The following is a 27,252-nucleotide window of genomic DNA, read 5'->3' as shown; positions in this document are numbered from 1 at the left end:
TGTCTTAATTTAAGGAACTGCCCATAATAGTGCATTTGGATTCCTTCCTCCTTGTCACGTGGCTGCTTGTTGTGGTTAAGAAGATGCTCAGGCTTCTGGGATTCCATGAAGTATGTAAAACAGAATGGTTCCGGAGGATTTGTATAAAGTTAATGGGGCTTTTAAATAACAGAATGGCTGAGGAAGGTACCTTAATGAAGGAAATGGGAATACAGCCTTCAGCTATATTATCTGTTACTGCATGTATTATCTTGCTCCCACGGCATTGGATTTGTACTTCCTTAGTAGCATTTTCCACGTTTAGCATGTCATGTTTAACTCATGCTTTGCTTCAGAGTTCTGCAATCCTCGTCCTATTACATTGCTTATTAGATTCTCATTCTATTGATCATATTTCCTTGTACTGTATAATCAGCCTAGAGCAGGGGTAGTCAAACTGCGGCCCTCCAGATGTCCATGGACTACAATTCCCAGGAGCCCCTGCCAGCAAATGCTGGCAGGGGCTCCTGGGAATTGTAGTCCATGGACATCTGGAGAGCCGCAGTTTGACTACCCCTGGCCTAGAGTGTCAGTGAGAAAGGCAGACTATATAAGAAGGCAAGGAAAAGGTAAGATTCACAGCTAGAGGATCTCTTCCAGATATTTCTGAAAATATCATAACAAACCAGGAATGGGAAAGATGGCAGCGAAGCAAGGGAAAACCTGGAAGGCAGACCACAGCAGGACAATGTCCGGCAGGCTGCCATTTGGGAGGCAAGGCAGAGAGAAACATCTGCTTGGAAGCAACTTCAGCGGGAACGCTGCAGCATCAAACATTCACAAAAGCATCCAGTGCTTTAAACCCTGCCTTTGTGAATACCGAAAGACAATGTTGCCAAGACTCATCTCCCCTCCTCCTTCCTGGGAGGAACTGAGAATCACACGCATGGTTCACATCTTGTGGTTTGTGAACTCATTAAGATAGAGTGTTTAGGTAAGGGGTGGGGATTTGGACCTGGCTTTTCCCATGTGCACCGAGCACGGAGTGCCGTGTTTAGCAAAGCCAATGAATATACAAAGTAATTACTTACAGAAGTTATTGTAACCCCAAGGTTTATACTGACAATTAAACATTGTATAACCTTGAACAAAACATTCCAGATATGTTGTTTTCCAGTGTGGTTAGATGCTTTCTTCCAAATATATTATTTTATGCTGTCAGATGCTTACCTTCCACAGGCACTGGTTACAACCATTTCAAATCTCCTCCTTCAGGGGATACAATACATCGCCCTTCAGCCTGCAATCATTGTAACAATACTGGCTCCGCATAACTCTTTGATCTAATGCTATTTTTACGAATGAGGCAGTTTTTGCATGGGGTGTACATTGCAGCATATGAATGGTGTGTGATATTATGTTGACACGTCATTCAAGGTTATTCAGGTTGTCACTAAATCTTGAGGCTACAATAACCGGTTAGTAATTACTTTGCATATTCATTGAGTCTGTTACACACTTTACTTGGTTCTCACTCACTGACACTTGGTGCGTTTGGTGTGCCCCACTAGCTCTCCCCCCGCCCCAAGTGCAGAATAACCAGGAGGCCACACCATATCCACCATTTCAGCTCTTCCTTCAGTGACTGGAAGCACTGGTGGGTTCCTCAGGACATTTCTAGTCTAGCACATGGTTTCACCGACCAGAAACCATTTCCTTCCTCCCCCACTCCAGTGTGTGTGTCTTCTAATTGCGCTTCTCTTTCTTGCATCTAAGGAACTTGGCCATCTGTCATGTCACCCCTGACTTATGGCACGGTGTCTTGACCAATGTCCCAGAATCCTCTAGGCTGGCTTTCTCCCTCCCTGGTTCTCAGGTCCTTGGGCCATCCAGACTCAACTCATATCATGTTCTGAATATGATCGCTGTCCTTTCCTGCCTCTAAGTGTCAAGTTGTAAAAGGTGCATGCTCTTTGAAGATAAGAAGATGCATCCTGTAAGATCATAGATCGTGGACACAAATGCCCTGGGATGCGGGTGGGTATGCCTGGCTCGATCTCTGTTTCATACTTTTGTATGTGGCCAGCTTTAGCAACAGAGTGCCCTATGTAACCATTTGTAGTCTCTTCAATAAACTACTGAAGTTTTTTCTAAAGATTCAGAGTTGGGGAGAATCGCCGGGAACGTGACACTGCCCCCCTTCGTGGCAAGAGCCCTCAGGCGGCTCTCCCGTCCAAGTGCCACGACTGCTCCGGCTGGTAGGAATGCTCGGCAGGGGCGCTGTCACTGGAGATCCTTGCAGGAGGAAGGCGTCGCGCTCCCTTGCTCCCTCCTCTGGTTCGCAGGCCGCGATCGAGCAGGGTTGTCGCTGGGCCAACGGCCCCACCCTTTCCAGCTGTTGCAAATGGCCAAAGGCAGGGATCGGAGGGTTTGGCAGTCCGACGAGGCGGATTTGCAGGCAGCCGTCTCACGTTCGCCTTCTTGGGGTGCCCCTCCCTATGAGAAGCGGTGGCGTCCCTGTCCCAGGTGGGAAGTCAGCGCGGAAGGGCAGCCCTTTTCTCCAGGGGGCAAAACACACACACAGAGCTTGGACTGGCTTGCGAGGCAATCCCCCCTAGACGGCTAGTTAGGGAACCCCGCGGTGGCGAGAAAGAGCCCTTGCTCTCCGCCTCCCGCACATCTGTTCTCCGTCAGTCCAGCCACGTCCTCTTTTTCCGGTTTCACTGGTTCTTCATTTCTTTCTCCCTAACTTAAAAAAAAAACTATTTTTTTCCGGAATCTAATTGATCTCGATCTCTGTCCGCGTCGCTTGTTCCACCCCGGCCTCGTTGCAGGGGCGGCGGGAGGAGCTCCTCGGGGGCCTTTCTCTCTCTCCCCCCCCCCCGTGTCTCAATTTTCTTCCACGTGTTGCAAGCCCCCCCCCCCCTTTTACTTTTTCAAGGCGCGATTTCGCAAAAGGAGAGGCGCGCCCGCCGAGCTTGGCAGTCAGGCGCCCGGGCGAGAGAGGCGGGCATTCCTCCGACGGGCGAGCGGGAAAAGGGGCCGAGCCAGCCTGGCCAAGGCGCTCTTCTCGCCCGGCCTCGCTTCCCCTGTGCGCGGGCGGCAGAATAGCGCGCCCCAGGCGGGCTGCGTGGCTGGCTGGCTGACACCGCCTTCCCTCCCTCCCTCCCTCTTCCCCTCTTCCCTCCCCCGCTCGCTCGGCCGGGCGGAGAGGGCGGGAGGCGGCCGGACGCCCCCGTTGGCTGCCTGGCTGCGGGCGCCCGCGGGGCGGATGGCGGGGGCCGGTGCTGCGCGGCTGGCCGGCGACTAGAGGCGCGGGATGGCCTCGGCCGTCTTCGAGGGCACCTCGCTGGTGAACATGTTCGTGCGCGGCTGCTGGGTGAACGGCGTCCGGCGGCTCATCATCGACCGGCGCGGCGACGAGGAAGAGTTCTTCGAGATCCGCACCGAGTGGTCGGACCGCAACGTCCTCTACTTGCACCGCAGCTACTCCGACCTGGGCCGCCTCTTCAAGCGCCTGCTCGACTCCTTCCCCGAGGACCGGCCCGAGCTGTCCCAGTCGCCCTTGCTGCAAGGTGGGTCGCGCCGGGCTTCCCTTCACTCCCGAGGGAGATGGGCGGTCCGCGGAAGGGGTGCTAAGGATCGGGGCCACAAGCGCCCTCGAAATGTTGCTTGCTGGGTCTTGGTTGGAGTCCAGCTTTTCAGGATCAGAGCTCTGGATCAGGGCTTTTTTAAAAAAAGGGTGCCCCTGAGCATGGGCAGAGTACCTTTCCACTAGCTGTGCTTAGTTCTAGCCAAGGCATATTGCTGGTGCCTGGTTTGCCACAGAAGATGAGGCACAGGTCATAAAGAACAGAGTGCTTCTGAGAGTGTGTAAAATTCGTTTCCAACAGCGGGGTTTCATGGGATGTAAGCCCCCCCCCCTCCCCGCCCTGCCCTTCGCTTCTTCACCAAGAGTGTAAACCCGGGAACAAGCAAGTCCCTCTGAGCATGTAAAATTCAGGGCCTTCTTGATAAGCTTGCTGTGGGAGACATGATCTCTTCTCCTTTTCGAAAGGAAGTGATAATATCTTTTGGGTTCGTTTTCAAAGTACAGACTGTGCTGTGTCCCTATAGGTCTGCAGTACAAAAAAAAAAAAAGGCTTGGTGATGCTGGCCTGTGATGGGGTGGGGGGGACGCCTACCTCTTTGGCGGCTGCTTGGATTTGGTATCCCTCAGCATCCTGATAGGTTACCAGACTGCCAAAACAGGGAACCAAGAGGGGGAATGAACTCTCTGGTGTAGCCTTCTATGCTGCGAGTCACAGGTGGCTCACCTGCGTTGGTTTGCGCTTAGCCCTCAGGGATAGTCAACCTGTGGTCCTCCAGATGTTCATGGACTACAATTCCCATGAGCCCCTGCCAGCAACTGGCATGGGCTCATGGGAATTGTAGTCCATGAACATTTGGAGGACCACAGGTTGACTACCCCTGCTTTGGAAGATCAGCTGTCAGGGATTTCCGCTGTCTCTGCGGCCCTTGTGAAGTCTTGCCTGTGCTGATTCAGCACTATTGCAAGCTGCCGGCACTTTTAAACAGGTAAGAGAGATGAGTCATGGGCAGATTATCTAGTCACGGGCTCTGGGCCAGAGGTTGGAGGCTGACATGATCAGTGGGGGGCTTAATGACCACTTCCAGTCCTCTGCTGTCATGGATTTTAATGCCGAATGGTAAAAATTCAGGGCGAGGCATTGTCTGAAAAGAGAGATACTTTAAAAACAGATAAATGGTGTGCCTCAAATTTGAAGTTATTCCAAATGGGTTGATCTTAAAGTAGATATGAATTGATGGGGGGGAGGGTTAAGTCTTCTGAAATCAAATGTGGGAGGAAGTCCCATAGTTCTGGGTCTGCTATTAAGCATGATTATTCACAAATTCTTGCTGTCAAGCTCTGGCCCCAAGCGGGAGTGCGTCAGTTCCTCATAACTGTTCTTAGGAACTGCCTACGCACAGTTCCTCCATCTCCAACAGGGATTGCATGAAGATAAGAATAGGCATTCGTTTTATGCTCTTGCAATCCTGGTTTGCCACACATTGGGGTGCACAGGAAGCTACCGGTAGTCATTGTAAGCCAGTAGTGGTTTATCCACTTATCCCGGCTGTTCTAGAACTCCGCACAGTGTCTTTCCCCCCATGGATGTGTGCGGCCAGGTGCCATAGCCAGAGCCTTTAAATTGTGATCCCCACACCTGAACTGCATGTTGCACGGCCTGCTCGGCCCCCAGCTGCCCGTTGATGCTCCCACTAACTTCCTGTCTGTGCCAGCCTGAAGCTGCATGAGCATGAAAGTCCCCTTAGATATTGGAGCATTGCGTTTGTGCGTCCAACCAGGGTTCGAGAAATGTTTTCCACAAACTGAAGGTGTCAGGTGCTTCCACAGTTCCAACTATCCCTGGGAGGGGGTGATTCGCAATTACTTGTGCTCTCCTCTAATCCTTACACCAGGCTTGCCATGGGTACTGGAGTAGAATGGTTCCCACCACCACCAGCCAGTTAGTTCTCCATGTATACCAAATTAATATTCAAAATAATCATTGTATAAAACTGGCTGGTGCTTTTCACACTGGGCTTCCACTGAATAAAATGGGGCTGACTCCCGAGTAGATTTGCTTAGGATTTCTGCTTTTGGTTTGTGTTTCCCTAGTCTGTATGTCAAACGTAGCAACTGCATTAGCACATTTTCAGATCTGGTTTTATAACATGGCACTCTTCTACTTTCTGTCCCATCCAGTCATTATTTTAATGGGGTTTTAATGGGGAATTTTAATGGTTAATATATTGTATTTGTATTGAAACATTGTGAACCGCCGCGAGCCGGTTTCCGAGAGCGGCGGTCATACAAATCAAATAAATAAATAAAATAAATAAATAAAATCCTGTTTTAGCTTGATGCAGTGGTTGTTTACCTTTTGAAGTGGGGTCCATTTTTAAACTTGCTGTACTTTTCAGGAACCCACTGACAAAGTTACTCCATGCTGCTTTCTCCTCCCTGTTATAAGATGGGGGATTCTTCTAACAGTTACCACTAAACAGGTATTCGATTCCCCACAAGTTGACTAGCATTACTTAGCAGCAGGCTTTATCTCATGGCCATTCCCCATGACAAGCAGGGGGAAATGCAAGTCTGCCAAGGGGTGTCATTTCCCCTCCTGGCCTTGCTTGCAACTTACCTGCAAACGAATCATGATCCGCTTTTGAGTCCTGTCTCACAATCTGTCAATTGGTTTCTAGCAGCCAAATGTCCCCGTGGGAGATTTTCAGCCTATTTCCCTTTGTAATATTCAGAAGGATAAAATGTTGTTGTTGTTTTTTAATGCCAAGATTGTTAAGTATCAGCATGTCTAACATGTAAGCAATCTCTGACCTTTTTTTAACTCGCTTCTTCTCGACAATCTTGTGATGTCACTGTTTCGGTCTAGAGTGACTAGCCTGAGTCCATTTTAAGTGGTAGTCAAACTGCGGCTCTCCAGATGTCCATGGACTACAATTCCCATGAGCCCCTGCCAGCAGATGCTGGCAGGGGCTCATGGGAATTGTAGTCCATGGACATCTGGAGGGCCGCAGTTTGACTACCCCTGTTAGGTCGTATATGTGTGGAGTGTAAAGTTGCCCTGGGAAGCCGCCTAAAACTTGGCAGATTCCAGAATGTGAGGGTTTCAGTACAGGCTGCTGGATGCTTTGAATGTCTGGTTTGAGTCAGCATCCTCGGTTGCTCATGTGTTTCCTCATTCTGTGCACAACACTGATTGTTACCCTGGAAGTCGTTCACAGTCGGAGGCCTTCCTATCTGGTTTCAACCCACATGCCTCTTGAGGTTCTCTTAGCTAACATTACTTGAAGCAGCATTTTGGCATAGTCCTCACTGGCAGGAACCGGGACCTTTTCAATTGCTGTGTCTATTGTTGCTTAGGGTCAGCCTTCCAGGGGGAATAATAACAAGCCTTATTGTTAATGAGGTTTTGAAGATTGGGCAAGGTGGTGGTTTTTACAGATTAAAGAATGGTTGGTTATGGGGGTGGGGTTTGCTCTTGGTGGTGGTATAATTCGTAATGCTTAAATTGTACACAGAGAAGAAGGTGCAATTATTCTGGTCAACTTTAAGGAAGGGGAGATGCAAGTAGGAGGATACTGCTGTTTTGCTTTTATTGTCTGAGGGTGGGATTCATGTTTTAGACAATTTATAGGTTGGGGAAAGGACTGTACCACTTGCAGATGGGATGGCTGTACCTTGTTTGAATGTTTACCTTTTTAAAAGGGAAAAATGAACAGGAAATGTTGGAATCCCTTTTCCTGACATGCTATATTTCCATGTGCTGGGAGTTTGGGATGTGGGGACAAGTGGATATATAGGATCTTCCACCTGCCATTGCAGGAGGTGGAACAATATACCAGGTAGGTCCTTTCGTCTTTGCTATCTATGTGCGAAGGCTACTTGTCCATTCAGTAGCCACCAGAACATTTTGCCTTTCCGTGTTACCTTTGGCGAACATTTTAGGGATCTCCACAAAATGAGAAGGACCTTGGTCGCTTGAGACCTGGCTCTGGATTGGCTGGGAGAAATGTCACCAAGTGAATGAACTTGCTTGTCCCCTGTGTGACACTGTGTGGAGTCACAGATACACGTGCCAAGAGGATGTCAGGCAGAAGAAAACAAACGCTCCCGAGTCACATTGAAGCGCTGGGCAGGCAGTGGGAGATCTGTTGTCATAGTCTGGCACCAATTGCTGGGAAACTGAACTGCATAATTGGGCACTGTGTATACAGACTGTGGCTCACTGATGAAGCCTTGGAATACAAGTCAAGGCAGGAATAAAGAGACGGAGGGTCTCCTTAGGCAGGGGAACCTAGCTGGCCTTGTTTACTTTTCCACACCGCAGACTGTGCTCTGTTAGGAAGGGACGCTCAGAGGTAAAGGTCTACAGAGACTGGTTCATGTGTTACAATACACCCTGTGTAACAGAAGTGAGTGTCAGGTTCTCCTCAGTTCTCATCAATACAGTGCCAAATTTGGATTGGGGCCACAGCAGACAGGGAGAAGGGGTTTTGGCCTTCCTCTCTGTGCTGACCTGAAATGGCCCCCAGAGCTAATCAACTCTCTGTTGAAACCCACACGTACAACTGGGTTTCCCCAGTAGGTCAAATAGCCTCCCCACCAAGATTGTTCCAGGTTAGGAAAAGGGGGGAGGGGGCCAAAGCTCCTTCTTCATGAGTGCTACAGTCCCGACCCAAATTGGGCACCTCACTTGCAGGAGCTGTGCAGAACCCGCTGCTCCCATGCGCTTGTTACACAGGGTGGGGATGACAGACTCAAAATGCAACATCTGTAATGTATGAATCCATCTCTGCAGCAGCTGTGCCTGTAGAGGAAAAGAAATCAATTGGAGGGATTTATCCTGGCCCCGCCCACTGTGATACCATCCTGTGTTTGTGGTGGTAGTGCCATCAAGTCCAGTGGACTGAGGGTGACCCCGCAGGGTTCACAAGACAAGACATAGTTTGCCATTGCCTGCCTCCTCATCATGACCTTGGTATTCCTTAGGGGTCTCTCATCCAAATCCTAGCCTTGGCAAACCCTGCTTAGCTTCTAAGATCTGACAAGATCAGGCTGGCCTAGGCTAGCAGATCAGGGTGTGTTTGTAGCAGAAATTTTAAGTCTCTAGCAAGTGTCATGCAAAAGATTCTGGGTATTGCTGACCCTCACTGATTTCAGACCAGAATGTATGTTATCAGATACTATGTGGAAGAAGGGATAGGCATGAATCAGCTCGTGAGCCAAAATGTTTGCATCTGGCCATAGTGCTGTATCAAATAAACTACATTTACTAGATGTTTGTCCAGTTTGGTTCAGCTGTTAGGGTCATGTAAACCTGTCATCCTGTTAGGTCTACCCATCAGCTGTTCGGTTTAAATGGCCGTAAACCATTCAACCTGTCTGGTTTGCTTCCCCGCTTCCAAGCTTCAAAGCAGCGGGAAGCAAAATGGACCGGCAAAATGGCTTGCAACTCTTTCAGACTAACAGCTGATGGGGGCAGCCTCCCTGCTGTTAGGTTGAAATGGCTGCCAGCCATTTAAATCTAGCAGTGTGGCAGATCTGGCGTCAGCCATTAAGGATGCCCATTTTGTTCCCTTCCAGTTCGAAGTGGAGTGAAGTGAAACAGACTGGTTAGATGGCTAGCTGGTCATCCCAGGTGATCCCCCCATTTACCCTGGCCATGACAAGCAGCAGCCAGAATAAAGGGGGATCCAAACTGGCCCATTTGGTTTGGGGAAATTCGAGGTTTGAGCTGAACTGGATTTTTAAAGATTTGTGCCCATCCCTGTGTGGAAGCCACTGGAAATCCTTCCGCCCATAACCATGTGTTAAACTGTAGTCTTGATGTATGGGTTGGACATTGCTTCCTGTGCCAGCGCAAGTTTTTGCTTTGGGGTGTGTGTGCAGGCTGGTATTATGCAAAGTTTCTCAACAGCTTCTTTACCTGAATAGCTCACCATCCCATGGGGCGGTCTCCATTAGTCATGGTGTAGTGGCCATAACTCAAAAGAGAGCTACTAGAGTCCTCTGCTTAGGTGAGCATAATACTTCCCCTGCTATGGACTAGTCAGGGCGCACACACACACATACTTGACTGTTGTATCATTTGATGGAGTGCATGAGCCATTGTGGATTAACTGTTGCAGAACCCCACATCTGCAAAGACACTGGGTGACCTTGGACCAGTCACAGTTCTCTCTTAGCCCCACCTACCTCACAGGGTGTCTGTTGTGAGGAGAAGGGAAGGAGATTGTGAGTAGGCAAAAGCGAGGAACAAAGCCCAGCTTTTCTTCAGCTTACAAATGGACTAGCCCCTCCCCTCTGGAGATTCCAGGAATTGAACCTGGGACTTTGTGCATGCAAAGCTGAGGCTCTTCACCTGAACCACAGCCTCCTTCCTAATTTGCTGATCTATTCATTTTTATTTACTTCATTTTCACCCTGTTTTTCTCCCCAGTTGGGATGGAATCCGAAGCAGCTTATTCCACCCCCCCTTCATTTCACCCTTGCAGCGATCCTGTGAGTTCAAGTCAGTTAACAAGGCATGACCGGCTCACGGTCATTCAAATAGCTTTGCCATTGCCTTCCTCTGCAGAGCCTTCCTTGGTGGGCTCCCCTCCCAGTGCCAACACTGCCTGGCTTCCATGATATGATGAGAGCAAGCCATACCCTGTCACCCTCCTGACTAAAACTGCAGAACTATTTAAAATATCTCCGAGTAAGCATCAAAATAGGTTGCAAGGTGTCCATTTTGCTGTCCAGGGAAGTCTGTGACATCAGTAGCCACTTGGTCTGAACAACAGCAAAGCCAGTTGTTTGCTTTTGTTAATCTCAGCTAGTTCTTGGTTAAGTTCATCACATTGCTATTCCACCCTTCTTCCTAGGAGTGCATAGTTGGGCCCGTGGATGGGGAGGTCTCCTTTCCCCCTTCACATCAACCGTGTGAAATATGTTGGCCAAGGATGAGTAGGACAAGGTTGCCCAGTGAGCTTCATGATTAAAATGGTGATTTGAACCCAGATTTCCATCGCCCAGGTCCAGTGTGCACCAATGCACCACGTTAGATCTGTGCAGATATTTGAAAAAGGTATGCACATGGAGCAGTCTTATATCTAGCAGCCCAGCTGTTGGCATCTGTGCATTCAGTTGAACTTTTGCAGGAAGTCCCAGGCATGTGTAAGGGTATGTGTCAGCTCTTACGTGCTGCTGAGAATGCTTCCAAAAGCCGTAGAGGACTCCCTGAAGGTTTTTGGTTGACAGTGGAGGCAGGGCCTTGCGGACTGGCTTGTGTTAAGTAACCAAGTCATGAAAGATCACACAAGGTACATGCATGTCTGAACTAGCCCATGTTTTCCAGATGATGGATAGCTAGCCAGCCGAGAAACTCCTCAGCCTGAAGATCTGTCTGTGTGTGCCTCTTGCCGGTGACATGTTTTGAACATTAGACTCAATGCCTTGGAGTGAACTTTCACACATTTTCCTGATCTTCGGTATTGCATGAATTTTCCTCAGCCTCGGCCTGCAGCGGTGCTTTGTCCCAAGTATTTGTGCTAGTTCGGTTTCCTTGGCTTCCGCCCCGCAGCCCTGACTGCATTGTTTTGAGCTGTCGTTTCCTTTTCTGATCTTGGAAACCCGAACTTATTTTCACAGCTCTCTTGGCTCCGCGGACGAGAAGGAATGTTGGCAGAGGCTGACAGTCACAAGCTGCCCCCTTCAGACTGCTCTGAAATACTGCTGTTCAAAACCAAAGAGGAATTGAACTGCAGGCTTTAAAAAATGTTATCAGGCAATAGGTGTATGCTTGGTCTTCTTGGAAATACAGATCATTCGCGGGTTGTAAGTGGGTGGGCAGAAGGGATTGTGTCGGTGCTTGGCTCTTGTGGCCCTTTCTTGCCTGCCCAGGAAAATTCCAATCTCCACTTTGGGGTCGGGAGGCGAATTTCCTCCAGGCCAGGCTGGCCAAGGATTCTGGTTTGGGTGGGGGAATCATCTGGGCATGGAATTGGGGTCACTGTGAGTGGGCAGGTGGTTGTGAATTTCCTGCATTGTGCAGAGCCTTCGACTAGATAACCCTGGAGGTCACTTCCAGCTCTATGATTCCAAGTGTTACGAGTTTTCCAGTGAAGCCACATATGACTTAATATTAGGTCTAGCAACAGGAAACTTACCAAGCAGGCAACTAATTTTGGAATTGTGGCTGTAAGGCCATCAACAAATGCTTTCCATCAGAGCCAAAAAGTTCTGTGGCATATCAGCGCTGTATTGTCCTTTGAATTTGGATTGCCAACCTCCAGGTAGTGGCTGGAGATTCTCCAGAATTACAACTGGTCTCCAGACAACAGAGCTCAGTACCCAGGCAAGCCCAATCCCATCAGACAGGGGTAGTCAAACTGCGGCCCTCCAGATGTCCATGGACTACAATTCCCAGGAGCCCCCTGCCAGCAAATGCTGGCAGGGGCTCATGGGAATTGTAGTCTATGGACATCTGGAGGGCCGCAGTTTGACTACCCCTGCTGTCAGATCTCAGAAGCTAAGCAGGGGCGGCTCCAGCTAGCACTTGGAAGGGCGAATACCAGGATTATGACCCAGGGACAGGTAATGCCAAACCACCTCCACAGTCTCTTGCTTGGCTGCCAGAGGAGCTCGGGATCTTCTGGCTATATTATACACATGCCATACGATAAATAAATAAAAATCCTGGAGATAATGGCTGCTTTGGAGGGTGGACCCAAAACCCCCTCCAGGTATTTCCAGATCCGGCAGACCTACTTTGCATGTAGTCCTGCCGTGTTGGGGTCCACAGTCTATTCTCCACATGAAGAAGCTTGCTTCCAGTGCAAGGAGCTGTTCCCCTCTTCAGGACACCCTTGCAGATGCTCTCTATGGAAGTTGTGTTTGCTGCTACAGGCCCGAGGTAGGCAATGGGATGGTGACTGCTGCTACATCTCATTGTAGGTTGTAGAGCCAGCCATAATGGAAGGGTTTTTCATAGTGGGGATTCCTCCCACAAACGCACACATAATTAATGGGTTTTGCTTCAGTTCATGTTCCTTAGAGCCCAGGAAGGTGTGTAGGCCTGCTCTGCTTAAAGCCATAAAACCCACAAATAGGTTGGGCTGCCGATCCCAGGTTGGGAAATTCCAGGAGATTTGGGGGCAAACCCTGGGAAGGGCAGTGTTTGGATAGGAGAAGGACCAAAGTGGAGGATAATGCCATGGAGCCCACCTTCCAAAGCAGCCATTTCCCCCAGGGGGACTCATATTGTAGTCTGGAGATTCACTAGGACAGGGGTAGTCAACCTGTGGTCCTCCAGATGCTCATGGACTACAATTCCCATGAGCCCCTGCCAGCATTTGCCAGCAGGGGTTCATGGGAATTGTAGTCCATGGACATCTGGAGGACCACAGCTTGACTACCACTGCTCTAGGAGATACCCAGGCCCAAACTGGAGGCTGGCAAACCTATTTGCAGGACCTTAAAGGGCAGCAGTTTTGCCCCAGCTGTTAAGCAACGAACTCTACAGACAACAGAGTAGTGTTACAATTTCCACTGCTGCATGTATATTGTAGAAACACAGTTGATTTCCTTACGTGAGAGGCAGAGGGGAAAATGATAAGTCATGCATGAATAAAAACGTCTCAACATTTTGAAGAACAAAACAATTCCATGATTGGGTCCCTTTAGCACGAGTAGTTGAAGGCCCCTGTTCCTTCAAAGTGCCATTTGTATCTGTTATTTCCAGGAAAGAGCGATGGATAAACTGCCACAAAGTACTTAAGATTATCAATCGATTATCAATCGAGGCTGAGATTTGGATATTTTAAAAAAATAAGTTTGTGACATAAAGCATTTTTTAAAAAGAGAATGATCAGGAAATGCTTATGGAGATCTTTCTGCTAGTTTCACGGTAGTCTGAACTGTTGGCATCAGATTCGCAGCTGACTCTACTTGTGTCTGTGCTTTGACAAGCTTTGCCTGCTAACTCTTGCACACAAGATAATATCATTGGAAATGAGACAGTGTTTTGATACACATCCCGGGCATCCCATGAATCTCCAACTGTACCAGTCCTAAGTGACAGATCATTGGTATTTTACTGCAGACTGTAACTTGAATAATATTCGATTGATTTTATTTTGTGAATTGGTTGCTGGATTGAAGCTGCATTATTTAGCAGGTGTGAAAGCACCCATTGTTAGCCTTTGGGAGATATAAACCTTTGAGATCTTCTTTAGCTGACTCAGTTTGTTCAGATGAGCATTGCCTTTAAGAGTAAATGGAAGAGAGGCTGCTTTCATGAGAGAACTGGACATATCTGTATTAGGTGGTCGTCTATTTATAATTATTATCCTTGGGATACTTAATAGGGCTTTGCATTGGAATAAGAAGGACATGGATTTGAGTTAATGGGTGAGCACACCCTCTTGTATTCTCCCTGGTAGGGTTGTTACAATGACAGCAACAACAATCATGCCTTTATTGGCATGTTAAAAGAAGTACAATATAAGGGGAGAAATACAGAAGGACCTACTGCAATACAGAGGGCCTTTACGCACGGGGATCTTTGTTGCAAATTGTTTGCGGAATGAAAAATCGCCATTTAAAATAGTGGAATTCGTCGTTATGCATACCTGCCTTTGTAGTGGAATCAGTTGCGTTTTTTAGCGTTTCCCACAGGCTTCCGGTCTCGGCAGAAATCGCTAGAAAGGAAGCGCTATTGCCAAGCTCGTCCCGCCCCTGGCCGTCAAGCAGCCAATGGGCAGCCGTTAGCATGCTCCCAAACAGCCCCTTTCCCTTTAAGAAAGGTTTTTTAAAAAAAGAAAAACAGACCCATAGCAACGAATCTAGGTAGATTCGTTGCAACGGAGAGACCCATCCAGCTGCCTAATGTGAGCTGTCGTTTGATTGTATGATCGTTGGCAGGCTGCCTCGAGTGATAAAAAAAAAATCCCCCCCCCTCTCACGGGCCCGATTTTCGGCTGAATTAATGTGTAAAAAATAAAGGGACTTTATTTCAGCAAACGGGCTTTTATGTGGTTTGTGCTTAGTGACTAAAGGTGAAGGACTGAAGCCAGGGAAGCCTCTAAACAGAAAGAGGCTCGCTGGTGCGTTTATCCCCGCTCGCTCGGAGAAAAAAAAATGGCGATCGCTTCGCCGGAAGTTTGGAGGACAGGCTCAGGAGGAGGGACTTTGAAGAACCCGCAACAATGGTAACGCACAGGTCTTTAGCGCTAGTGTTGCAGATTGGTTGCAGGAGTGTATCGCTATCCGGAGGGTGAATCCACTTTTCTGGATTCCCCTAAAAGCGCTACAACGAAGCGCTTTTTGCTGATTGGTTTCAGGAGTGTTGCAGATTGTCTGCGACGTCGTGCGTTAAGGCAAATTAGTAGCGTTTTCAATTAGCAACCATTGTGCTATTTTGAAGCCATGCGAAATGGCCCAGAGTATACAAAAGCAGATCTCATGCTTTAGGGGGAGACCGAATTTAACAGTTTCCAAAAACACTGCTTTCAGATCATAAATCCTCATCAGAATTCCAATTATATCTGCGTTGAAATATACAAAGGAAAATAGCTCCTCCTAAGGGAGTTCTTGATAAGCCAGTTAAAATGAGGAGGCCTTCATGGAAGTTCTTACTACCACAAAATAAACTTGGAACTTCGATTATACATATGCCTCTCACGGTCTTCATGCTTAGCTACCCATACCGTGTGGCCAATTTGTGTGTGATTTTCTCCCTCAAATGGCTTCTCTCATTCTCCCCTGTTTTACCGCTCACAACAGCCCTGTAAGGTAAGGTATGTTGGGCTGAGATTGTGTGGCTGGCCCCAAGTCAGCCAGCGAGCTTCCATAGCACAGCAGAGATTTTTGACATCCTTTGCACATCATTAACAGATTCTACAACAAGCACCTTTGAAATGGCACACCAGCAGCTAAGTGCTGAAGCCATAGCCTGCGTGAATTTGGCTTCAAGCTCTTGATAATATGAGATGGAAGTAGCGGCACTGCGTGGTAGGAGTTTGCTGTTCCTATGGATACCTTTAAATAACCTCCGAGGAACCAGTTTATCCTGCTTCTTAGACATACTTTGTCAAACATGAGTACCAAATGAATGCCTTACACTCTGAGCAAAAATGCTCCCTCTTAAAATAGCATCAGCCGTCTGGCCTCCTCAAAGTTCTCCCCTACCCTGCTGTCGTAAAGACAGTAAGCATTGTATGCGGTGGGAGTAGAAGCAGGGCTTCTGTGTTCAGCGTACAAAAAGGGGCTTTGTGAAAGTTTTATCTTCAAATTTTTTTTAGGAAAACAGTAAATCAAAAGGAAAGCCACAGAAAGTTTGACGCTTTTTAACATTTAAGAAATCTGCTGTGATAATTAAACAATTAATGTATGCGTATCAGTGGGGAGGTGAAACTGAAGGACCAGAGCAATACTACGCCATGTTTTTGGTTCTGTTCCACAGCCCCATTGAGCTGACATTTCCCACACTGGGGCACTGGGTTCTGCTGGGCACGAGTAGATTCACTCTGAGTTCTGCTGCCGGGAACTGTTAGGGTAGCTCAGGGCTCTGCTGCTGGGCTCTAGTACATTGCACTGGTTCTGCTGCCCCGGCAGAAATGGCCCCTCCCCTTTGGTTTCAGCTTCAGAAATTCTCTGATGTGAACTTAGTCCTGTTGGGTCAGCACTGGTTCTGCCGGGCACATTGCCCTGGTCCTGCTGCTGGACTGGTCTTGCAAAAATGCCACCCCCTTTCACTGCAGAGATTCTGTGGGCCTAAGAAGATGATTTGCAATCACATTTTGACTACGCTGCATTTAAAAAAATTAAAGCATTGCTATTTGTAATGTGTCCACTGCACACTTTATAGATGCACATTTCACCTTACTTTGTCTGTTAACGACGAAAACCAGCCTCCAGTAAAGGCAGGAAGACACACACATCCCCCAAAGACTCTGGTGAAATTGAGATGGTTGCTTCGTGATTTCATTCCTTCCTTCAGAGAGGAGGCAAAGGTAAGGAGGGGGGGAGCAAGCACATAATGAAGAAAAGGGAAGGGGGGTGGCCTCTGTCTGGTAATGACAAGGCTGCCGCTGACAGTATTCTCAGAGAGTAAGGCCAGCTACTTATTTTTCTCTCGCACAGGATGGACATTTAGAACTGGGACATTATTGTAAAACTATCATTTTAAAGCAGGGGTATGGATCTTGACAAATTCCTCAGTGACTCACAAGAGGTTGCTGGCTAGCCTTGCCAGGAGAACGTTGTTTGTTTTTTAAAGCCAGTATCACACGCAGCATCCCATCACTTTTGGGGGTGGAGGTTGGCATCCAGAAGTGAGGTCTTGTAGTTCCAAGAATGGGCAGAGGTTCTATGGTTTTAACATAGAATTGCCAGCAATTTGTGACAATAATTTCTTTCCCTCCCCTCCCCATGACAACATGGTACACACAGGCCTAGGGTCGCCCATGTCCCCCCCCAGCTCCCCTCCCCATTTGCCAGGCATGACCTGGCAACCCTATTTTGGCCTTAGCCGGACCTGATTCTTAGAATGGGCCACAGCAAGGGCCATGTGTACAGAACATCACAAAACTGATCTAATCTCATTGTTGAAGCTAGCTAAGGTAACACCAAACTGCGGTATTGGGACACTGATGAATTTCCGCATGGTGACATTTTTATTAATGTTTGCTCCCATGGGTGCCCCATGCAGTATAAAACTATATTCTTGAAAGGCGAAGCCATTTTCGTGCTTATTGTTTTTGCAGCTACATGTTTGGATTGAGGATCCACCCAAGGCTTGACAGGCATGCCCAAGCCTTAAGCTGCGCAAGACCCATTAAGCAACCGGTCTCTTCAGCAGCCCATCAGAAGAACTGCAGTTAGGTAGTTAAAGTCACTCTGAGGTAGTCTTTCAAGGACTCCAAAGGCTGCCTGTGGCAGCGCCATTCCTGGGAACAGGACTTGCTTCAAGCAAACCTTTATACATGTTAATATTCACTTGTTGCCCTGTTGCTATGCCGCTGGTACACTTAGGACAGTTTTCCTTATGTGTTCCCATGTTTCACCCTTTCTTCTGTTAGGATGGGGTGCCCCATGGCATTGCCAGGTCCCCTCTGACCACTGGCAGGGGATTGAGGGGGTTGGGTTGCTAGATCCAGGTTCCCAACTCATGGAGATTTGGGGATGCAGCCTGGGGAGGACCGGGACCTCAGTGGACTACAGTGCCATAGAGTCCACCCTCTAAAGCAGGGGTAGTCACACTGCGGCCCTCCAGATGTCCATGGACTACAATTCCCATGGGTCCCTGCCAGCAAATGCTTGAATGCAAATGCTGGCAGGGGCTTGTGGGAATTGTAGTCCGTGGACATCTGGAGGGCCGCAGTTTGACTACCCCTGCTCTAAAGCATCCATGTTTTCTAGGGGAACTTATCTCTGTAATCTGGAGATCAGCTGAAATTCCGGGGGATCCCCAGGTCCCAACCAGGGGCTGGCATCCCCAGTACCCCAGGGCATAATGCTCAGAAAGAAACATTCATGAAAGAAATGCACACATGGTTTCCTCACGCAGAGCTGACCCATCTTCACAATGCAAGTTCCTCTTCTAGTGTTGCACTGACCATGCAAAAATAAGAAGTGCATTTGCCTTTCCCCTCTATCCACATGAAATGCTCTGAGTTAACATGAAACATGATGTGCCTTAGTATAATCTGGTGTGTGTACATTGCATGGGCACACAGCTTGCTAGTGGCGAAGAGCATCTGTATAGAACTATTATTCTGCTGGTATTCTGCTTTTCCATTCTCTCTCTCTCTCTCTCCCCCCCCCCCTCTCGATTTAACTATGGAGCAGCAAATCAGCAATTTCCAAAGAGAGCAGCTGCAGTGACTATGCTGCAGCAGTAAAGATTAATACCTTACATCAAGGGTGGCAAATTTTATTGTGGGCAATGTCAACAGTTCATTAGCCAAGCTTGTCTGGTAAACAAAAGATCTGACTCTTTAATTATCTAACCTAAAGTATATCTTTGGCTGCCTTGATCTCATTTAAAACATGGCACAGGGCTTTGTTGCTGTACAGTTTGTAGAATAAAGACCCTGTTTGTCACAGTATCTTTTCTTAGGCATCACCTTTTTTTTAAATGCTACCCAGTGAAGGATCTTTTCTGCTCATTAGGTGCAAAGTGTTGGATTTCAGCAAATGGCCAATTTATGTTTGTCACTAGAGCAGCTGAATGTACCCTTTTCTGCCAGCTTTGGCACAGATCAGTTTGCCAACGTTTGGAGGTCAAACTTCTTTTTACTAGCTCACCCATCCATGAATACCTAAACAAGCCACCTCAACAATATATAACAATTAGAATGAAGTTTGAGTTCAGTGGCACATTTCATGTACAGGCACACTTAAGCTTATCCTTAACACTATTTTGCTCCCTTATATATTTGGGGAAAAGACTCCTGGGAGGAGACTCTCCAGGGCCCTGTCCATCCAGGTCCACCCTGATTGGCCCTCCCTCTCCAGCTCCCACCCTCCCTCCTTGCCTGCTAGAAGCCTTGTGGCTGCAGCCTCTATTGTCACCCACGAGGAGACAGGCAGTGACAGGGCTTTGCGGCCTGCAGCTACACTCCTGCTGGGAAGGAGCTGGGGAGGAGTTTGGAGCCTCCCTGCGGGAGCCCGGGAAGCATTCTCGCCATGGTGAGCTGGGCCAAAGGGAGCCTTCCTTGGCAACGCCGCCGACGGGAGGGGGGGCATTCCCCTTTAGCCCACTTTGTGGGCCAAAAGGAGCCGCCGCCGTCCTCTCACACCCTCCTGCCTGCCGCCCCTTTCAAAGCCCATTTTTAAAATGGGCTTTGATACTAGTATCTTGAATAAAAGTTTGTTGGTCCTAAAGGTACCACTGAACTAAAACTTTGTTCTGCTGCTTCAGACCAACACGGCGGCTCACCTGAAAGATCTTACCTTTGAAAGCTTTTGCACCTGGCTCCTTTGAGGCAATCCGTACTTGCTGCAGTTTAAGCAGACAGCCTTTTCAAGTGTGAACAAAGCCTACAAAATCACTGCTGTGATCTGGTTGCTGGCCCAGGTTTGTGTGCCCTGCTCTCAGTCCTTCCAATCACCTTCTGCTTTCTAGTGCTGAAACTGGAATCTCTCAGGTGAGAGGTGTGCATGGCTTTCCTGCCTTTAAACACTTGCTTGTTTACCCCTTAAAGAGCTGTGTAATTTTGGATGGTCTATATATTATTTATTCATTGATTAGGATTTGAATCCATATCACCCAGAAATGAAATGAACCAGACGAAACCAAGTTTTGTTGGATCAGTTAATATGTGACTTTACTGTAAGAACAGAAATATTTGATGCTGGAAGGAGATATTAAAGTGCCTGTCTGAGTTTACAACTGGCTAGTGATTCTGGGAGTTCAACCAGGGAGATCTCTTCAGGGAGCTTGTTCCACCTGGTGGGGGCCAGTACAGAGAAAGCTCTGGCCCTTGTTGAGGTCTGACGTACTTCTTTGGGGCCAGGAATTACTATTTTCAGTTGGTGGTGGCAGAGCGTAGTGCTCTTTCAGGGGTATAGGCAGAGAGACGGTCTCTCAGGTATGCTGGTCCCAGACCGTAATGTAATGTAATTACCAAAACCTTAAGTCTAATTTGGAATTCAATTGGGAGCCAGTTGAGTTGTCGGAGTACCAGCCGGATGTAGGATCTCCATGGTGTATTTGTGAGTATCCTGACCACAGAATTCTGAACCAATTGTAGTTTCCGGATCAAGGATAAGGGTAGGCCTGCACAGAACGAGTTGCAGAAATCCAGTCTAGAGGTGACTGTTAGATGTATGATGAATATTTAAATAGCTTTTGGTAACATTGGCCAGATATTTTGCATGCTTGTTGTTCATTTCTTCTTGAAAAGTATTTGTTCTCTTCTTGAAACATACATTTTAACCCAGGAGCTCTAATGATGTAGCTAAACAACAAGCTCATGCTGATGTTATTCACTCTTCCCAAAGAGCTAGAAAAACAGAATCACAGAATCATGGAGTTAGGAGGGACTTCCTGGGCCAACTAGTCCTACCATCTGCACAATGTAGTTCTGGGATCACAAGGAGAGATTTTTATGCAGAATATATGGTCCTATGGGGAAGGGGGATGCTTACACCTGAGACATAATACTTCTGCCAGGTTTTTTCCTCCCATTTTATAGAGTTGATTCTTATCCATGCAGCAAAGAAATATTCCATGGTTGGAAACAATGAGCCATGTAATGTACAAGTACCTAGGCAAAAGAAGCCTTTGACAGAACGGCCAATATTTTTATCAGGCAGAGATGCACATCTCTGGGACTGTTTTTGCTCTTAAACACTAGTGCGGAAACAGTCAGAGAGATTTCACACTTAAATACTAGTGCAGAAACAGTTAGAGAGACTGGTGCTTATGTTTTGCTGGGAGATTCTTGGGGAATGCATGGAACTTGGGCACCCTCTACTGGATAACTTGTAGGTTGTCCATGGAATGGAAATTTTCATCTGAGTTTCTACTTGGGAGCCTTTGTGCATGATTTACTTTTAAAAAAATCATTTTTGATTTTACTGAATGCATTTTTAGCTTGCTTTAAAGTTTAAGAGCAATGGTCATATCTATTAAATGATAAAAAGTGCCAGAAACATTGCTGTGCAATGCATAAAACTGAAGATTGAATCTATTTGTTCTGTTTCTTTATAACTCCACTTTCCTCCCCAGTGGGGAGCCAAGGTGACTTCCATTGTGCTTCTCTCTGCCCTTTGTGAGCCTCACAACTATCTAGTGAGGCAGGTTAGGTTGAGGGTGTGTGGCCAACTTACGCCTTCATGGCACGATGTGGATTGGAAACTGGGTTTCATGGATCCCAGTCTGACTCTCTAACCATCACCAATGAGACACCCACTAGATCGGACTTGTCACATAAAGTATGGAAGATGGCTAATAGAATATGAACAGGCTTTGGCAGTTGGGCAGACCTGCTGTTTAAATGAGGCAACATACCAGATTCTGAATGCAATTGTGGTGCATCCTGCCAAATTATTTTCCATCTGTCACAGGAATGTGAGTGTCATGTTTTCCAGGGAGATGTGATGGAGCTCTTTGTACTCTTCCCAGCTGTGACTGAGTGGATTGAAAGCTTAGATATTAGAATTGCCCAGTCAGTCTGCATAACCTACTTGGCTACCTATATTATTATATGCTTCCTATGTGCAACTGTGTCATACAATAAATAATAACAATAACAATAGTATTTTATTTGTAGCCCACCATTCCCCAGAGACTCAGGGTAGGTAACAATGCATTTAAAACAATAAAATAATACAATAAAGCACTATAACATATTAAAGACTCTAATAGGTCCCTCAAACTGCCTCCTTCTTATAGTGGGTGGGTCGATATATGTCTTCAAATTCTGAGGTAAATTTGGCTGATATTCTGAACAGGGAGGTCGGAATTTTGATATTATTTTAGGCCTCAACTGTAGGCCTGGCAGAGTAACTCTACCATAGGCCCTGTGGAGCTGTCCAAGGTCCTGCAGGCCCTGCTCTCACCAGGGAGAAGGTTTCATCAAGCTGGGGCCAGGGATGAAAAGGCCCTGGCCCTAGTTGATGCCAATTTGACATCTTTTGGGCCAGGGATCTTAAACAGGTTTTGCTCTCCAGATCTTAAACTCTTGTAGGGGATACATGGGAAGAGGCAGGTGTAAATTAATACTTACTGTCTAACTGTTCTGCATTCATTATGCCTGTTCTGGAGGCAAACAAGGAAGAAGTTTGCTCAAGGGAACAGGAAGCCTCCAAATGAGGCAATGAGGACCTAGGAGGAAAGTATATGAAAAATATTGGGAAGTTCCTAATCTAACTATGCTAAATACACATTTTCACTAGTTCCTCCTGTTGGACATACTTCTATTTTGAATCATGTATGCGACAGATCTTCCATATTCCAACAAAAACTTCCAAGAGCTTTTAGTATCTAGACCAGGCTTTCTCAACCAGGGTTTCTTGACAGCCCTGGAAAGGTTTCCTGAATGGGTGGGAGTATATTAATTTTTTAGAATATATTTTTAATTTGTTAAACCATTATTGGGTGATATGACCATCTGTGGTCATGTCGACCTCCCCCCCCCCCAAAAAATGGCCAATGATGGGCCTGGAGAGGTTGGGAAGGGCCTTGGGTGGGCGTGTACACAGCTCTGCTTCCCAGCCATATTCTGCATGATCAGCCAATTCTGGGGTTTCTCAAAGCCTAAAGAATGTTTCAGGGGTTTCTCTATGATAAAAAAGTGGAGAAAGGCTGATGTAGACCATATCCAGATATGCATCATTACTTCTGGTTAACTTTTCTTAGTCTCTGGTCATGTTTATTGGCTGTTTTTATCTGAAACTGTATGCATGCTTGACTATTTCCTGTACTGAGATTTTAATGTTTCTAAGTCTGTTGCATGGAAAGACAGTAAAGAAATATTGTACAGAATAAACATTTTTTATTGGTTGATGGAACTCTTCATGCACGCTTGTTGTTGTTTTTAATACTATATAAAATCTATAATCAATTTAAAATTATTTTATATATTTAATATGCTGGCTTTTTCCCTGGGCATCCAACACCCAGTGTAAATGAATTACTAAATTAGAATGTTGACCCCTATATAAAATGTAAATCTTTGGAAGCCAAATGATCTCACGAACCTTCTGTTTTACTTCTAGGATTAATTGCAGTGAAAGAGTCCCAAGACATAGAAGCCAGGCTTAATGAAGTCGAGAAGCTTCTCAAGAACATCATAAACATGCCTTGGAAGGTAAGAGGTCTAAACCAGTCAACTGTTTCTTGGGGATTTTGTTTGTTTGTTTGATAAATCTCCCTTCCTTTAATTATAGGATTTTCCTGCAAAACTAGGTGACCCCTCCCCACACACCATGTGTGTTGTGTGAGTCCATGGCCCTGGTGCATTGGATTTAAATACTCTCAGATGGAGTTTATTGAATGTTATTATTATCCCCATTTCTGACTGAGGGCTTTACTGCATGCTGGGCTAGTTCCCTACCGTAGATGATCCACAAGCATCCAGACAGGTTAGGGCACATTTCTTCTTTACATCTGCCCTCCTGCTGCATTTTTGCACTTGTGTAATCAGTGTCTTTTTTTCTGCGTGTGCCTTAAATAAGGAAGATTTTTCAAAAGAACAATCATTGGTGGCATTAAAGGTTCACCCCCCCCCCTTATTTATTTTCTGTGGGTCTGCTTAGATTGGTATCAGGGCCACATGTTTCAAAAGATCAAAATAAGGATAAAGTGAAAGAACAAAGGGCTGCTGGGGGGAGGGTAGCATTTCTGGGAAGGGGGGCTGCAGCTGGTATTGGGTAGAGTCAAGACAAGTCCCCCCATACCTCCCTGCAGCTCCACCATTCATGTGTTTATGAACCAATGTGAAGTGTTAGTCCCTTTCCATCTGAGTCACTTTTTTCTGGCCCTTCCACATAGACCAGGGCTTTTGCGATTTCTTTAAAATGCTGCCCTAAAATGACAACATGTGGTTCTACTGGAGGTTTTTTTGAATTCCCAGCTTCCTTTTTTTTTAAGCGAGTATCTATGTATTTATTTAATTTGTAGACTGCCCCTCTTTCCGAGTATGCTCAGGGTGGTTAACAACATATAAAAACACATAAAAATCACACATCGTTAAAAGCCATCGAAAAAATTAAAACTTTCTGACAAGTTCATTGTTAGAGGTTATCCTGATTCCAATGGTGGAGAGGGCGGGGGGACGACGACCCATCATGGTCTTATTTTTTGTTTATTTTGACCTGGTGGAAGAGCACTGTTTTAGCGGCCTTTCGGAACTCCCATGGAGATATGGGAAAAGACATAGCTCTGCAATAGGAGTGGCTGGAAGCATTTTCAAAAAAGGAAAGTTAAGCATCTACACCTAATCCATATAAGGTTGCATTTTTTGAAAAAGGAAAATAAAACCACTTTTCTTCAAGGAAAGTGCTGTTAAGTAAACTAAAATTGGTCCATTAGCGAATCAGAGTCTAACAATTAGTTTGTGAGGGAATTCTCATTTCCTCATGGAAGCTTATGCAGGAACAGTTTTGTTAGTCTCCAACGTGCCCCCAGGCCTGCAGTAGACCTAACATGGCTGCCCTTCTGGAGTAATTTGCAGATCAGTAAGGCTAGTACATTTGGGAAGTGGCTCGTTGCTAAAACAGCCAGTCTGTGGGAGGGATTTTCCTCCCACAGCCAGTCAGGCTGGCAGCCACAAGAAACAGTCCCATAAGCCTCGTTCTGTCTCCAGAATAACCACCATCTGTATGTTGTAATTCATGTGTGATTTCCAAAACATTTGGGGCTAATTATAGAAATACTGCCTGTGGCATTCAGAGCATTTACCTCTATGTTTATTTTCAGCCGTTGAGGCTGCAGCAAATGACAGGGTGTCACTGAGTACAGTGTGCAAACCGTTCTCTTGGTCAGTTGCTTGATGATGCTGCACTCTTCCAAAAGCGTTACAGAGCTGCAGTTTGATGCTTCTCCTGGGAAAGCCGGTTTCATAAGGGAAGGACCCAAAGAGTAGAAAAGGTGACCCTTCTGTGAGCTGTTGGTCAGTTTTGGCTTTCAGTGTTATCTCTGTGGAGGTTTGAAAGCTTGAGACAATCTTTAACCGCTCCTGCGGAGCGGATTAAATAATCGGTTAAGGGCACTGAGGGAGGGCCCTGTCTGTGATGAGGAAGGGTGCCAATAGGCCACTTCCTCATGACTGACAATCAGAGGACCTGCGCTGTCCGATTGTCAGTCCAGCGGCAAGTGACCAATCGTGAGCCGCGCGCAGCGAGGCTCGCGATTGGTCCCTTGCCGCCAGATTGACGAATCGGGAGGCGCAAAGCGCCTCATGATCCGCCCCCCATTGACTGCGCTCGCTGCAGCCTCGCTGCCGCCATTCCTTCGTTCGCCACCCACCAGGCAGCTCCCCTTCGACTCCAGCCGCCCCAGCGCCCGCGCCCACCGCCCCGCAGCTGCCTGCCGCTGCCCCTCACTTGCCGATGCCTCCAAGAGGCTGGCCGCGGCCGGGAGCACCTGCTGCCACCACCCGCCACAGCTACACGCGGCTGGCTCTCCGTTCCCGCCCACCACGCTGCGATAACACTGCCACCGCTGCCCCGTCCTGCAGCGCCTACGACACCAACCCCGCCCACATGCCGGCCAAACCTCACCCGCCCCAGAGGACCTGCGCTGAGCCCACTGCCTTCCTCCTACCCTCCGAGGCCACAAGCTGCCTACCGCCCGCAGTGTCTTCCCCTTGGCGTTCGCACAACAGGTAGCCTGCGGCCCGGTGGCGCCTACTCACCGCCACTTCACGGCCCGCTCACCACCAAGCCTCCGATCTGTCCCCGCTGCGCCGTGACACTCCGACGCCCCACTAGCGCCCGCTGTCTTAAAGTTACAGCAGGCTCTATTTCTAGTTTCTCATATTTGTCTGTTTCTAATGAGCTAGAATGAGCTTCTTGTGGCGCAGAGTGGTAAGGCAGCAGACATGCAGTATGAAGTTTTGCCCATGAGGCTGGGAGTTCAATCCTAGCAGCTGGCTCAAGGTTGACTTAGCCTTTCATCCTTCCGTGATCGGTAAAATAAGTACCCAGCTTGCTGGGGGGTAAATGGTAATGACTGGAGAAGACACTGGCAAACCACCCCGTATTGAGTCTGCCATGAAAACACTGGACAGTCTGAGCGGTTTCTCAGTGGAACAGGCTTCCTCGGGAAGGTTCTCCATCTTTGGAAATTTTTAAACAGAGGCTGGACAGCTATCTGATGGAGAGGCTGATTCTGTGAAGGCTCAAGGGAGTGGCAGGTTAGAGTGGATGAGTGATAGGGTTGTGAGTGTCCTGGGTTGGACTAGATGACCAATGAGGTCCCTTCCAACTCTATTATTCTATGATTCTAGGGATGGCAGGGGACTTGGAGAATGACATTGCAAGGTCATTTCCATTTGAGTACCTGGATGTGACATCACGGCACTCTAGGAATTCCCCACATCTATGGAATTCCTGGGGTGCCGTGACATCACTTCTGGGCATTCAGTCAGAAGTGACATTGTACAGCATTACTTCCTGCACCCCATTTCTCTCCTGTTGGAGCAACGAGACCCAGCAGTGCTTAGAACCTGGGTGTGAGCGTCTGTCTGCTGCTCCAATAGCATCTCTCTAAAGCAATGGAATAATATACTTGCAATGTGAAAATAATGCCACAGTGTGCAGGGCCAGTTTATCCACATAGCACATGTCACACGTGCTTCAGGCCCTGCGTTTCCAGGGGCACCCCACAGTGCCTTCCCCCCCCCATGGAGGGCTGTCACCTCTCTCCCCCCCTTTTCCCTCTTTAAGGACACTCAGAATGACACCACTTTCCATTGTGGGGAGCCCCTCCACCCCAAGTCTGGCTGTTCCCCCCACAATTGTATCCTCCTAGGACCCTGCAAACCCTTAAACTGGCTCAGCTGATATGGGCCCTGCAAATCCTTAAACCTCTCCTGACAGTGTGTGATGCTATAAAGTCTTTACACCTAGTCCTAAATGTTATTTCACGGAGCAGAATGTCTTAAAATGCTACTTGTGTTTGGGGGGCCAACCTAGGCAAAACAGCAGCTGTTGTTGCCTTGTAGAGCCCTCTTAAGCAGAGGGACACC

General features: G+C 47.4%; 1 protein-coding gene across 1 annotated transcript in view; it reads left to right on the top strand.

Annotated features, from left to right (window-relative positions):
* Positions 1-2,945: 2,945 nt before the first annotated feature.
* The window catches only part of PXDC1 (PX domain containing 1), a 38,763-nt gene continuing 14,456 nt past the window's right edge, over positions 2,946-27,252 (top strand). Inside the window, exons 1-2 of the mRNA XM_077353076.1 lie at positions 2,946-3,554; positions 23,279-23,370. Of these exons, the coding sequence (XP_077209191.1) occupies positions 3,299-3,554; positions 23,279-23,370 (348 nt within the window). The 5' untranslated portion in view covers positions 2,946-3,298. The remainder of the gene's footprint in view (positions 3,555-23,278; positions 23,371-27,252) is intronic.

The sequence above is a fragment of the Paroedura picta genome, chromosome 9 (assembly GCF_049243985.1).
Source record: "Paroedura picta isolate Pp20150507F chromosome 9, Ppicta_v3.0, whole genome shotgun sequence".
NCBI classification, from domain to species: Eukaryota; Metazoa; Chordata; class Lepidosauria; order Squamata; family Gekkonidae; genus Paroedura; species Paroedura picta.
The sequence above is the reverse complement of the archived record's forward strand: the minus strand, read 5'-3'. Positions and strand labels throughout refer to the sequence as shown.